Raw genomic sequence first — 13,886 nt, 5'->3', positions numbered from 1 at the left:
CCTCCTGTTCCTGTGTAACAGGCTCGAGGAGGAGGAGGTGGTTGAATGGGATCCTCCTGTTCCTGTGTAACAGGCTCGAGGAGAGGGCTGAATGGGATCCTCCTGTTCCTGTGTAACAGGCTCGAGGAGGAGGCTGAATGGGATCCTCCTGTTCCTGTGTAACAGGCTCAAGGAGGGGGCTGAATGGGATCCTCCTGTTCCTGTGTAACAGGCTCGAGGAGGGGGCTGAATGGGATCCTCCTGTTCCTGTGTAACAGGCTGGAGGAGGAGGCGGAATGGGACCCTCCTGTTCCTGTGTAACAGGCTCGAGGAGGGGGCTGAATGGGATCCTCCTGTTCCTGTGTAACAGGCTCGAGGAGGGGGCTGAATGGGACCCTCCTGTTCCTGTGTAACAGGCTCGAGGAGGGGGCTGAATGGGATCCTCCTGTTCCTGTGTAACAGGCTCGAGGAGGAGGAGGGGGCTGAATGGGATCCTCCTGTTCCTGTGTAACAGGCTCGAGGAGGGGGCTGAATGGGATCCTCCTGTTCCTGTGTAACAGGCTCGAGGAGGGGGCTGAATGGGATCCTCCTGTTCCTGTGTAACAGGCTCGAGGAGGAGGCTGAATGGGATCCTCCTGTTCCTGTGTAACAGGCTCGAGGAGGGGGCTGAATGGGATCCTCCTGTTCTTGTGTAACAGGCTCGAGGAGGGGGCTGAATGGGATCCTCCTGTTCCTGTGTAACAGGCTCGAGGAGGAGGAGGAGGCTGAATGGGATCCTCCTGTTCCTGTGTAACAGGCTCGAGGAGGAGGAGGGGGCTGAATGGGATCCTCCTGTTCCTGTGTAACAGGCTCGAGGAGGAGGAGGGGGCTGAATGGGATCCTCCTGTTCCTGTGTAACAGGCTCGAGGAGGAGGCTGAATGGGATCCTCCTGTTCCTGTGTAACAGGCTCGAGAAGGGGGCTGAATGGGATCCTCCTGTTCCTGTGTAACAGGCTCGAGGAGGAGGCTGAATGGGATCCTCCTGTTCCTGTGTAACAGGCTCGAGGAGGGGGCTGAATGGGATCCTCCTGTTCCTGTGTAACAGGCTCGAGGAGGAGGGGGGGCTGAATGGGATCCTCCTGTTCCTGTGTAACAGGCTCGAGGAGGAGGAGGCTGAATGGGATCCTCCTGTTCCTGTGTAACAGGCTCGAGGAGGAGGAGGAGGCTGAATGGGATCCTCCTGTTCCTGTGTAACAGGCTCGAGGAGGGGGCTGAATGGGATCCTCCTGTTCCTGTGTAACAGGCTCGAGGAGGGGGCTGAATGGGATCCTCCTGTTCCTGTGTAACAGGCTCGAGGAGGGGGCTGAATGGGATCCTCCTGTTCCTGTGTAACAGGCTCGAGGAGGAGGCTGAATGGGATCCTCCTGTTCCTGTGTAACAGGCTCGAGGAGGAGGAGGGGGCTAATGGGATCCTCCTGTTCCTGTGTAACAGGCTCGAGGAGGAGGAGGGGGCTGAATGGGATCCTCCTGTTCCTGTGTAACAGGCTCGAGGAGGAGGCTGAATGGGATCCTCCTGTTCCTGTGTAACAGGCTCGAGGAGGGGGCTGAATGGGATCCTCCTGTTCCTGTGTAACAGGCTCGAGGAGGAGGCTGAATGGGATCCTCCTGTTCCTGTGTAACAGGCTCGAGGAGGGGGCTGAATGGGATCCTCCTGTTCCTGTGTAACAGGCTCGAGGAGGAGGGGGGGCTGAATGGGATCCTCCTGTTCCTGTGTAACAGGCTCGAGGAGGAGGAGGCTGAATGGGATCCTCCTGTTCCTGTGTAACAGGCTCGAGGAGGAGGAGGCTGAATGGGATCCTCCTGTTCCTGTGTAACAGGCTCGAGGAGGAGGAGGAGGCTGAATGGGATCCTCCTGTTCCTGTGTAACAGGCTCGAGGAGGAGGCTGAATGGGATCCTCCTGTTCCTGTGTAACAGGCTCGAGGAGGGGGCTGAATGGGATCCTCCTGTTCCTGTGTAACAGGCTCGAGGAGGGGGCTGAATGGGATCCTCCTGTTCCTGTGTAACAGGCTCGAGGAGGGGGCTGAATGGGATCCTCCTGTTCCTGTGTAACAGGCTCGAGGAGGGGGCTGAATGGGATCCTCCTGTTCCTGTGTAACAGGCTCGAGGAGGGGGCTGAATGGGATCCTCCTGTTTCTGTGTAACAGGCTCGAGGAGGAGGAGGGGGCTGAATGGGATCCTCCTGTTCCTGTGTAACAGGCTCGAGGAGGGGGCTGAATGGGATCCTCCTGTTTCTGTGTAACAGGCTCGAGGAGGAGGAGGAGGCTGAATGGGATCCTCCTGTTCCTGTGTAACAGGCTCGAGGAGGAGGAGGGGGCTGAATGGGATCCTCCTGTTCCTGTGTAACAGGCTCGAGGAGGGGGCTGAATGGGATCCTCCTGTTCCTGTGTAACAGACCCGCGCGCGACGCACACACAACGATGCTGAACTTACCCGCAACAATGACTCCGTCCCGAGCGGGCCCGAACTTGAGGGTCATCTCGTGCTTGTGCCTGTGGACGGCCAGGTGGTCTTCGTTGGTGAATCTCTGTGGGGGGGGGGGTCAAACACACGAGGCGTTGAGGTGGCGGCCTCGTTCGTGGTGGGCGGGGCCGAGTGTTGACGGAGCGAGCAAGGGGCCGTAAAGGACAATCATCGTGATTTGCGGTTAATCCGAGGGGGGGGCGGGGGGAGGAGGTCATCTGCTCCGCTGGGCCCAGAGCAGCATACATACCCCCCCCCTCCCCTCCCCAACTTCCCCGTGTTGAGGTAGGTACACCCAGGGCGCTGTTAGGGAGGGAGTTCTGCGATGTAGACGCCGGCGAAGGTGAAGGAATGCCCGATGCGTTTGTGATTCGCGACGGTGCGCGCGTGTGTGTGTGGGGGGGGGGGACTTGCAGGCGGTGGGTGTTCCCGCCCCCCCAGGATTTGGAGGGGGGGGGGAGAGCAGAGAGTCAGGTGAGTTACTCTCTGCAGGAATCCCAGCCTCCGACCTGCTCTGGTATTTATACGGCGGGGTCCAGTTCAGTTCCTGGTCGATGGTTACCCCCCGGGATGTCGATAGTGGGGTAGATTCCGCTGATGGTAATGACAGAGAGTGTCGAGGGGGGAGGGGGCGAGGATTCCCAGCCTCCGACCTGCTCTGGGAGCCGCGGTATTTATACGGCCGGGTCCAGTTCAGTTTCTGGTCGATGGTAACCCCCGGGATGTCGATAGTGGGGTAGATTCCGCTGATGGTAATGACAGAGTGTCGAGGGGGGAGGGGGCGAGGATTCCCAGCCTCCGACCTGCTCTGGGAGCCGCGGTATTTATACGGCTGGGTCCCAGTTCAGTTTCTGGTCGATGGTAACCCCCCGGGATGTCGATAGTGGGGTAGATTCCGCTGATGGTAATGACAGAGTGTCGAGGGGGGAGGGGGCGAGGATTCCCAGCCTCCGACCTGCTCCGGGAGCCGCGGTATTTATACGGCTGGGTCCAGTTCAGGCGGGAGGGAGTCAGGAAGGGCGGTTACTCTCCGGAGGATTCCCAGCCTCTGCCGGCTCAGTGCGTTACGGCCCCCGGAATGGTTCGATTCCAGGGAATCCTCCGGACGTTCCTGTTTTAGTTTGCAAGCGGGGCGAGCGCGGGTGCTTTCGAAAGACTCACCTGTCCACAGCCGGGGGCACTGCAAACAAACGGCCGGTCATCCCCCATCTTCACCTGTGAGAAAGAGAAACTCAGATTTCAGCAGAGAGACAGAGAGAGGGAGACAGAGAGAGGAGCTCCCACAGTGCGGTGCTCCCTCAGCACTGACCCTCCCACAGTGCGGCGCTCCCTCAGCACTGCCCCTCCCACAGTGCGGCGCTCCCTCAGCACTGACCCTCCCACAGTGCGGCGCTCCCTCAGCACTGCCCCTCCCACAGTGAGGCACTCCCTCAGCACTGACCCTCCCACAGTGAGGCACTCCCTCAGCACTGACCCTCCCACAGTGCGGCGCTCCCTCAGCACCGACCCTCCCACAGTGCGGAGCTCCCTCAGCACTGACCCTCCCACAGTGCAGCACTCCCTCAGCACTGACCCTCCCACAGTGCGGAGCTCCCTCAGCACTGACCCTCCCACAGTGCGGCGCTCCCTCAGCACTGACCCTCCCACAGTGCAGCACTCCCTCAGCACTGACCCTCCCACACTGCGGCGCTCCCTCAGCACTGACCATCCCACAGTGCGGAGCTCCCTCAGCACTGACCCTCCCACAGTGCGGAGCTCCCTCAGCACTGACCCTCCCACAGTGCGGCGCTCCCTCAGCACTGACCCTCCCACAGTGCGGCACTCCCTCAGCACCGACCCTCCCACAGTGCAGAGCTCCCTCAGCACTGACCCTACCACAGTGCGGCGCTCCCTCAGCACTGACCCTCCCACAGTGCGGCGCTCCCTCAGCACTGACCCTCCCACAGTGCGGAGCTCCCTCAGCACTGACCCTCCCACAGTGCGGAGCTCCCTCAGCACCGACCCTCCAACAGTGCGGAGCTCCCTCAGCACTGACCCTCCCACAGTACGGCGCTCCCTCAGCACTGACCCTCCCACAGTGCGGCGCTCCCTCAGCACTGACCCTCGCACAGTGCGGCGCTCCCTCAGCACCGACCCTCCCAGTGCGGAGCTACCTCAGCACTGACCCTCCCACAGTGCGGATCTCCCTCAGCACCGACCCTCCCAGTGCGGAGCTCCCACAGCACTGACCCTCCCACAGTGCGGCGTTCCCTCAGCACTGACCCTCCCACAGTGCGGCGCTCCCTCAGCACTGACCCTCCCACAGTGCGGCGCTCCCTCAGCACTGACCCTCCCACAGTGCGGAGCTCCCTCAGCACTGACCCTCCCACAGTGCGGAGCTCCCTCAGCACTGACCCTCCCACAGTGCGGCGCTCCGTCAGCACTGACCCTCCCACAGTGCGGAGCTCCCTCAGCACTGACCCTCCCACAGTGCGGCGCTCCCTCAGCACTGACCCTCCCACAGTGTGGAGCTCCCTCAGCACTGACCCTCCCACAGTGCGGAACTCCCTCCGCACTGACCCTCCCACAGTGCAGAGCTCCCTCAGCACTGACCCTCCCACAGTGCGGAGCTCCCTCAGCACTGACCCTCCCACAGTGCGGCGCTCCCTCAGCACTGAAATTCCCACAGTGCGGCGCTCCCTCAGCACTGACCCTCCCACAGTGCGGAGCTCCCTCAGCACCGACCCTCCCACAGTGCGGCGCTCCCTCAGCACTGACCCACCCACAGTGCGGATCTCCGTCAGCACTGACCCTCCCACAGTGCGGAGCTCCCTCAGCACTGATTCTCCCACAGTGCGGCGCTCCCTCAGCACTGATTCTCCCACAGTGCGGCGCTCCCTCAGCACTGACCCTCCCACAGTGCGGCTCTCCCTCAGCACTGACCCTCCCACAGTGCGGAGCTCCCTCAGCACTGACCCTCCCACAGTGCGGCGCTCCCTCAGCACTGACCCTCCCACAGTGCGGAGCTCCCTCAGCACTGACCCTCCCACAGTGCGGCGCTCCCTCAGCACTGACCCTCCCACAGTGCGGCGCTCCCTCAGCACTGACCCTCCCACAGTGCGGTGCTCCCTCAGCACTGACCCTCCCACAGTGCGGAGCTCCCTCAGCACCGACCCTCCCAGTGCGGAGCTCCCTCAGCACTGACACTCCCAGTGTGGCGCTCCCTCAGCACTGACCCTCCCACAGTGTGGCGCTCCCTGAGCACTGACCCTCCCACAGTGTGGAGCTCCCTCAGCACTGACCCTCCCACTGTGTGGAGCTCCCTCAGCACTGACCCTCCCACAGTGCGGAGCTCCCTCAGCACTGACCCTCCCACAGTGCAGCGCTCCCTCAGCACTGACCCTCCCACAGTGCGGAGCTCCCTCAGCACCGACCCTCCCACAGTGCGGCACTCCCTCAGCACTGACCCTCCCACAGTGCGGCGCTCCCTCAGCACTGACCCTCCCACAGTGCGGCGCTCCCTCAGCACTGACCCTCCCACAGTGCGGCGCTCCCTCAGCACTGACCCTCCCACAGTGCGGTGCTCCCTCAGCACTGACCCTCCCGCAGTGCGGCGCTCCCTCAGCACTGACCCTCCCACAGTGCGGCGCTCCCTCAGCACTGACCCTCCCACAGTGCGGAGCTGCTCAGCACTGACCCTCCCACAGTGCGGAGCTCCCTCAGCACTGACCCTCCCACAGTGCGGCGCTCCCTCAGCACTGACCCTCCCACAGTGCGGCGCTCCCTCAGCACTGACCCTCCCACAGTGCGGAGCTCCCTCAGCACTGACCCTCCCACAGTGCGGAGCTGCTCAGCACTGACCCTCCCACAGTGCGGAGCTCCCTCAGCACTGACCCTCCCACAGTGCGGCGCTCCCTCAGCACTGACCCTCCCACAGTGCGGAGCTCCCTCAGCACTGACCCTCCCACAGTGCGGAGCTCCCTCAGCACTGACCCTCCCACAGTGCGGAGCTCCCTCAGCACTGACCCTCCCACAGTGCGGCGCTCCCTCAGCACTGACCCTCCCACAGTGCGGAGCTCCCTCAGAACCGACCCTCCCACAGTGCGGCGCTCCCTCAGCACTGACCCTCCCACAGTGCGGAGCTCCCTCAGCACCGACCCTCCCACAGTGCGGCACTCCCTCAGTACTATAAATAAGGGGATTAAACCTGTCCACAGCGAGTGCTCCAGTTGTGGTGTCACCAACTCGCTCTCGCAAAACTTCCCTATTTTTATTTCCATTGCACCTTGCGATAAACAAGAACTTTCCACTCCTTCCCAACCTGTTGCTCAATCTGCTGACTAGAATGAAGCGGCAGGTGCAGCAGACGGTAAAGAAGGCTAATGGTACGCTGGCCTTCATAGCGAGAGGTTTCGAGGACAGGAACAGGGATGTGTTGCTGCAATTGTACAGGGGCCTTGGTGAGGCCACACCTAGAGTATTGTGTGCAGTTTTGGTCTCCGTCTCTGAGGACGGATGTTCTTGCTCTCGAGGGAGAGCAGCGAAGGTTTACCAGACTGATTCCTGGCACTGACGTACGAGGAGAGACAAAGTCAGTGAGGGCAGCACGGTAGCACGGTGGATAGCACAATTGCTTCACAGCTCCAGGGTCCCAGGTTCGATTCCGGCTTGGGTCACTGTCTGTGCGGAGTCTGCACATCCTCCCCGTGTGTGCGTGGGTTTCCTCCGGGTGCTCCGGTTTCCTCCCACAGTCCAAAGATGTGCAGGTTAGGTGGATTGGCCGTGTTAAATTGTCCCTTAGTGTCCAAAATTGCCCTTAGTGTTGGGTGGGGATACTGGGTTACGGGGATAGGGTGGAGGTGTTGACCTTGGGTGGGGTGCTCTTTCCAAGAGCCGGTGCAGACTCGATGGGCCGAATGGCCTCCTTCTGCACTGTAAATTCTATGTAAATACTATCTATGATTGGTCACGTTCACAGAGATAGGGAGGGGTGTAGGGGCTGCTGGTGGTTACAGAGATAGGGAGGGTTGTGGGGGTTGGAGGAGGTTAGAGATCGGGAGGGGTGTAGGGGACTGGAGGAGGTTACAGAGATAGGGAGGGGTGTAGGGGGCTGGTGAGGTTACAGAGATAGGGAGGGTTGAAGGGACTGGAGGATGTTACAGAGATAGGGAGGGGTGTAGGGGGCTGGAGGAGGTTACAGAGATAGGGAGGGGTGTAGGGGGCTGGAGGAGGTTACAGAGATAGGGAGGGGTGTAGGGGGACTGGAGGAGGTTACAGAGATAGGGAGGGGTGTAGGGGCTGGAGGAGGTTACAGAGATAGGGAGGGGTGTAGGGGGGCTGGAGGAGGTTACAGAGATAGGGAGGGGTGTAGGGGGCTGGAGGAGGTTACGGAGATAGGGAGGGGTGTAGGGGGATGGAGGAGGTTACAGAGATAGGGAGGGTTGTAGGGGGCTGGAGGAGGTTACAGAGATAGGGAGGGGTGTAGGGGACTGGAGGAGGTTACAGAGATAGGGAGGGGTGTAGGGGGATGGAGGGGGTTACAGAGATAGGGAGGGGTGTAGGGGGCTGGAGGAGGTTACACAGATAGGGAGGGGTGTAGGGGGGCTGGAGGAGGTTACAGAGATAGGGAGGGTTGTAGGGGGCTGGAGGAGGTTACAGAGATAGGGAGGGGTGTAGGGGACTGGAGGCGGTTACAGAGATAGGGAGGGGTGCAGGGGGCTGGAGGAGGTTACAGAGATAGGGAGGGTTGTAGGGGCTGGAGGAGGTTACAGAGATAGGGAGGGGTGTAGGGGACTGGAGGAGGTTACACAGATAGGGAGGGGTGTAGGGTGCTGGAGGAGGTTACAGAGATAGGGAGGGGTGCAGGGGGCTGGAGGAGGTTACACAGATAGGGAGGGGTGTAGGGGGCTGGAGGAGGTTACACAGATAGGGAGGGTTGCGGGGACCTGAGGAGGTTACAGAGATAGGGAGGGTTGTTGAGGCCTGGGATAGAGCGGACGTGGACGTTTCCACTTGTGGGGGAAACGAGAAGCAGAGGACACCATCTCAGGCTGAAGGCTTCAAAACAGAGACGGGGAGGAATTTCTTCAGCCAGAGGGGGGGGGGGGGAATCTGTGGAACTCTTTGCCGCAGAAGGCTGTGGGGGCCAAATCACTGAGTGTCTTTAAGACAGAGATAGATAGGCTCTTGGTCAATAAGGGGATCAGGGGTTATGGGGAGAAGGCAGGAGAATGGGGGATGAGAAAATATCAGCCGCGGCGGAGCCGACTCGATGGGCCGAGTGGCCGAATTCTGCTCCGATGTCTTCCTTCCCTCTCCCTCGCATCTTCCCTCCTTCAGAGGGTCACAGCTCAGAAAGAGGCCCATTCGGCCCAACTTGTCCCTGCCGGCCATCGACGTCCCCTCTCCGCTCTGATCCCCCACTCCCCTTTCGAGAGCTCATCCCAACGCTTCTGAATTGTTGTTGGAGACCCCGCCTCTCCCGCTCTTTCAGGGTGCGAGTTCCGCATTCCCCTCGAAGTGAAAAAGGTCCCTCCTCAAATCCTCTGCCCCCTGATCTTAAATCTACGACCCCCCCCCCTGGTTACTGACGCCTCTACCAAGGGGAAACGTTCCCTCCTACCTACGCCCCCCTCCTCATTTTGTCCAACTCGATCGGGGGCCCTCCCCTCCTCCAGCCTTTCCTGCTCCACGGAAAACAAACCCCACTTACAAGAATAATAATCTTTATTGTCACAAGTCGGTTCACATTAACACCGCGACGAAGTTACTGTGAAAAGCCCCCAGTCGCCACACCCCGGCGCCTGTTCGGGGGACACCGAGGGAGAATTCAGGGTGTCCGATTCACCCAACAGCACGTCTTTCGGGACTTGTGGGAGGAAACCGGAGCCCCCGGGGGAAACCCACGCAGACACGGGAGAGGACGTGCAGACTCCACACGTCCCCCCCCCCCCCCGGTGTGGGTCAGCAGCGCCAGCTGGCATTTCGAAGGCCAGCAGGGGGGGGGGGGGGGCTGATCTGGTCGCCGTGTTGACGATGCTGACAGGCAGGGGCGGCACGGTGGCGCAGTGGGTTAGCACTGCTGCCTCACGGCGCCGAGGTCCCAGGTTCGATCCCGACTCTGCACATTCTCCCCGTGTCTGCGCGGGTCCCGCCCCCACAACGCGAAGGTGGGCCGGGTGGGTGGATTGGCCGCGCCTAAATTAACAGCCATTCGGGCCACGGGGTCTGCACCGGCCCTTGGAAAGAGCACCCCACTTAAAGCCCACAAATCCACTCCATCCCCGTAACCCAACTTAACCTCTTTGGGCACTCAGGGCAATTTTTGGCCAGCGAAGGAATGGAGGGATTGCGGGCCAAAGCGGGCGGGTATGTGGGGTTACTCGAGGGGCTGAATGGCATATTCCCCCACCCTATAGCGCCTTCTTAGCCACCTTATCCGGGATCTGTGGGCGCACATCCTCAGGTCCTCCTCTATTTCCTACCGTTTGTTGCGCATTCCCTCGGCTTCGTTGCAAATTATTGCAAAAACCCCCGCCGGGTGGGCGCCGGCGGGGCGGGGGGATTCGAAGCAGAGACCCTGACGGTGAATCCCCCCCCAAAAAAATCAGGCCCCCGCCTTTCCCCCCCCCCCCTTTGCATTGGTCAAATAGGAAAGAGGAATCCAGATATGTCAATCAGCCTTGCCCCATCTACTTCCGGTCAGCCCACCCTCCCTGATTGGCCGGGCTGCAAGGGGGAAGGGGGGAACCGCGCCGCCCCATTGGCCCCCCCGCTCACGTCCGTCAGGGAGGGCCCCTTTGTGACGTTCGGAGGCCTCCCCTCTTGATTGGCCGCGCCAAATAGGGCGCCCCATCCTCACGTCAGTCAGGGCGCGGCGCCGCCCACTCCCTTTGTGACGTTCGCAAGTGCTCCCCCCCCCCCCGGCTGATTGGTCACTTCGGGAGGAGCAACCCGATTGGCCGCCCCCGCCCGCCCGTCAAGGACCCTGCGCCGCCGATTGGCCAGCCCGGCGGAAAGGCGGGGGCGGGGCGCCACGCCATTGGCGGAGCCGCCCGTCGGTCAGGGGGGCGGCGTCGGCGGCTCTCGGGGAAGCCACGCCCCCCCCGTTGGCCCGGCGGCCATCTTGTTGCCAAGCCAGAGGGAGGCAGGAGGAGGAGGAGGAGGAGGGTGAGGACGGGATGAGGGTGAGGGGGAGGGTGAGGGTCGGAGGCGGACGGAGGGAGGGTCTCCAGGGGCGGGCGGAAAGAGGACGGAGAGAGAGAGAGAGACCGAGAGGACAGGATAAAGAAAAAAAAAAGGGGCTCCGCTCACCCGCCGCAGCGCCTGCGCTTCCCCCCTCGACGGGAAGGCCCTCCCTTTTGGGTGACGTGAGGGCGTCGGCGCGACGCGGTGACGCGGGCGCTCTCCGTCCCGACCGGTGAGGTCACCGCGTCGAGCGGCTCCCTTTGTGAGGTCAGGGCGTCGCTCGCCATCAGGCGACGTCACGGCCTCCCCCCACCCCCCCCCCCCCCCCCTCCCTCGCTCAGGTCCCCTTGTGACGTCAGGGCGTCGCTCGGGACCCGTGTGAGGTCACGACGTCGCCTCGCCCGTCCCTTGGTGACGTCAGGGCGCCCGCTCCGCCGGCTGCCCCGCCACCTGCTGGCCCGGAGGTCGCTCCAGCAGCTCTCGGCCTCCAGACCTGCTCACTCAGGGGTATTCATCACCCCCCCCACACACACAGTCACACTCAGGGATATTCATCACTCCCACCCCTCACACACTCAGGGATATTCATCACTCCCACCCCCCACACACTCAGGGATATTCATCACTCCCACCCCCCACACACTCAGGGATATTCATCACTCCCACCCCCACACACTCAGGGATATTCATCACTCCCACCCCACACACTCAGGGATATTCATCACTCCCACCCCCCACACACTCAGGGATATTCATCACTCCACTCCCCACACACTCAGGGATATTCATCACTCCCACCCCCCACACACTCAGGGATATTCATCACTCCCACCCCCACACACTCAGGGATATTCATCACTCCCACCCCCCACACACTCAGGGATATTCATCACTCCCACCCCCCACACACTCAGGGATATTCATCACTCCCACTCCCCACACACTCAGGGATATTCATCACTCCCACCCCCCACACACTCAGGGATATTCATCACTCCCACCCCCACACACTCAGGGATATTCATCACTCCCACCCCCCACACACTCAGGGATATTCATCACTCCCCCCCCACACACACACTCAGGGATATTCATCACTCCCCCCCCCACACACACACTCAGGGATATTCATCACTCCCCCCCCCACACACACACTCAGGGATATTCATCACTCCCCCCCACACACACAGTCACACTCAGGGATATTCATCACTCCCACCCCCCACACACTCAGGGATATTCAGCACTCCCACCCCTCACACACACTCAGGGATATTCATCACTCCCACCCCCCACACACTCAGGGATATTCATCACTCCCACCCCCCACACACTCAGGGATATTCATCACTCCCACCCCCCACACACTCAGGGATATTCATCACTCCCACTCCCCACACACTCAGGGATATTCATCACTCCCCCCCCCCACACACTCAGGGATATTCATCACTCCCACCCCCCACACACACACTCAGGGATATTCATCACTCCCCCCCCCACACACACACTCAGGGATATTCATCACTCCCCCCCACACACACAGTCACACTCAGGGATATTCATCACTCCCACCCCCCACACACTCAGGGATATTCATCACTCCCCCCCACACACAGTCACACTCAGGGATATTCATCACTCCCACCCCCCACACACTCAGGGATATTCATCACTCCCACCCCCCACACACTCAGGGATATTCATCACTCCCCCCCCCACACACACACTCAGGGATATTCATCACTCCCCCCCCCACACACACACTCAGGGATATTCATCACTCCCCCCCACACACACACTCAGGGATATTCAGCACTCCCACCCCCCACACACTCAGGGATATTCAGCACTCCCACCCCCCACACACTCAGGGATATTCATCACTCCCACTCCCCACACACTCAGGGATATTCATCACTCCCCCCCCACACACAGTCACACTCAGGGATATTCATCACTCCCACCCCCCACACACTCAGGGATATTCATCACTCCCACCCCCCACACACTCAGGGATATTCATCACTCCCACCCCCCACACACTCAGGGATATTCAGCACTCCCACCCCCCACACACTCAGGGATATTCATCACTCCCCCCTCACACACAGTCACACTCAGGGATATTCATCACTCCCACCCCCCACACACTCAGGGATATTCATCACTCCCACCCCCCACACACTCAGGGATATTCAGCACTCCCACCCCCCACACACTCAGGGATATTCATCACTCCCACCCCCCCACACACTCAGGGATATTCATCACTCCCCCCCCACACACACACTCAGGGATATTCATCACTCCCCCCCCACACACACACTCAGGGATATTCATCACTCCCCCCCACACACACAGTCACACTCAGGGATATTCATCACTCCCACCCCCCACACACTCAGGGATATTCATCACTCCCCCCCACACACAGTCACACTCAGGGATATTCATCACTCCCCCCCCCCACACACACACTCAGGGATATTCATCACTCCCCCCCACACACACAGTCACACTCAGGGATATTCATCACTCCCACCCCCCACACACTCAGGGATATTCATCACTCCCCCCCACACACAGTCACACTCAGGGATATTCATCACTCCCACCCCCCACACACTCAGGGATATTCATCACTCCCCCCCCCCCACACACACACTCAGGGATATTCATCACTCCCCCCCAGGCACACACTCAGGGATATTCAGCACTCCCACCCCCCACACACTCAGGGATATTCAGCACTCCCACCCCCCACACACTCAGGATATTCATCACTCCCACTCCCCACACACTCAGGGATATTCATCACTCCCCCCCCCACACACAGTCGCACTCAGGGATATTCATCACTCCCACCCCCCACACACTCAGGGATATTCATCACTCCCACCCCCCACACACTCAGGGATATTCATCACTCCCACCCCCCACACACTCAGGGATATTCAGCACTCCCACCCCCCACACACTCAGGGATATTCATCACTCCCACTCCCCACACACTCAGGGATATTCATCACTCCCCCCCCCACACACAGTCACACTCAGGGATATTCAGCACTCCCACCCCCCCCCCACACACTCAGGGATATTCATCACTCCCACCCCCCACACACTCAGGGATATTCATCACTCCCCCCCACACACAGTCACACTCAGGGATATTCATCACTCCCACCCCCCACACACTCAGGGATATTCATCACTCCCCCCCACACACACACTCACA

The 13,886-nt window shown here is 60.8% G+C and overlaps 1 protein-coding gene across 1 annotated transcript in view; it reads right to left on the bottom strand.

Annotated features, from left to right (window-relative positions):
• The window catches only part of LOC140405317 (cyclic AMP-dependent transcription factor ATF-7-like), a 93,566-nt gene extending 83,604 nt beyond the window's left edge, over positions 1-9,962 (bottom strand). The window contains exons 1-3 of the mRNA XM_072493608.1: positions 9,943-9,962; positions 3,641-3,694; positions 2,450-2,543 (exon numbers count right to left, since the gene is read on the bottom strand). Coding sequence (XP_072349709.1) covers positions 2,450-2,543; positions 3,641-3,688 — 142 coding nt within the window. The 5' untranslated portion in view covers positions 3,689-3,694; positions 9,943-9,962. The remainder of the gene's footprint in view (positions 1-2,449; positions 2,544-3,640; positions 3,695-9,942) is intronic.
• Positions 9,963-13,886: the final 3,924 nt, after the last annotated feature.

Source organism: Scyliorhinus torazame, chromosome X (assembly GCF_047496885.1).
Source record: "Scyliorhinus torazame isolate Kashiwa2021f chromosome X, sScyTor2.1, whole genome shotgun sequence".
Taxonomy (NCBI): domain Eukaryota; kingdom Metazoa; phylum Chordata; class Chondrichthyes; order Carcharhiniformes; family Scyliorhinidae; genus Scyliorhinus; species Scyliorhinus torazame.
This window is presented reverse-complemented; position numbering and strand designations above follow the sequence as displayed.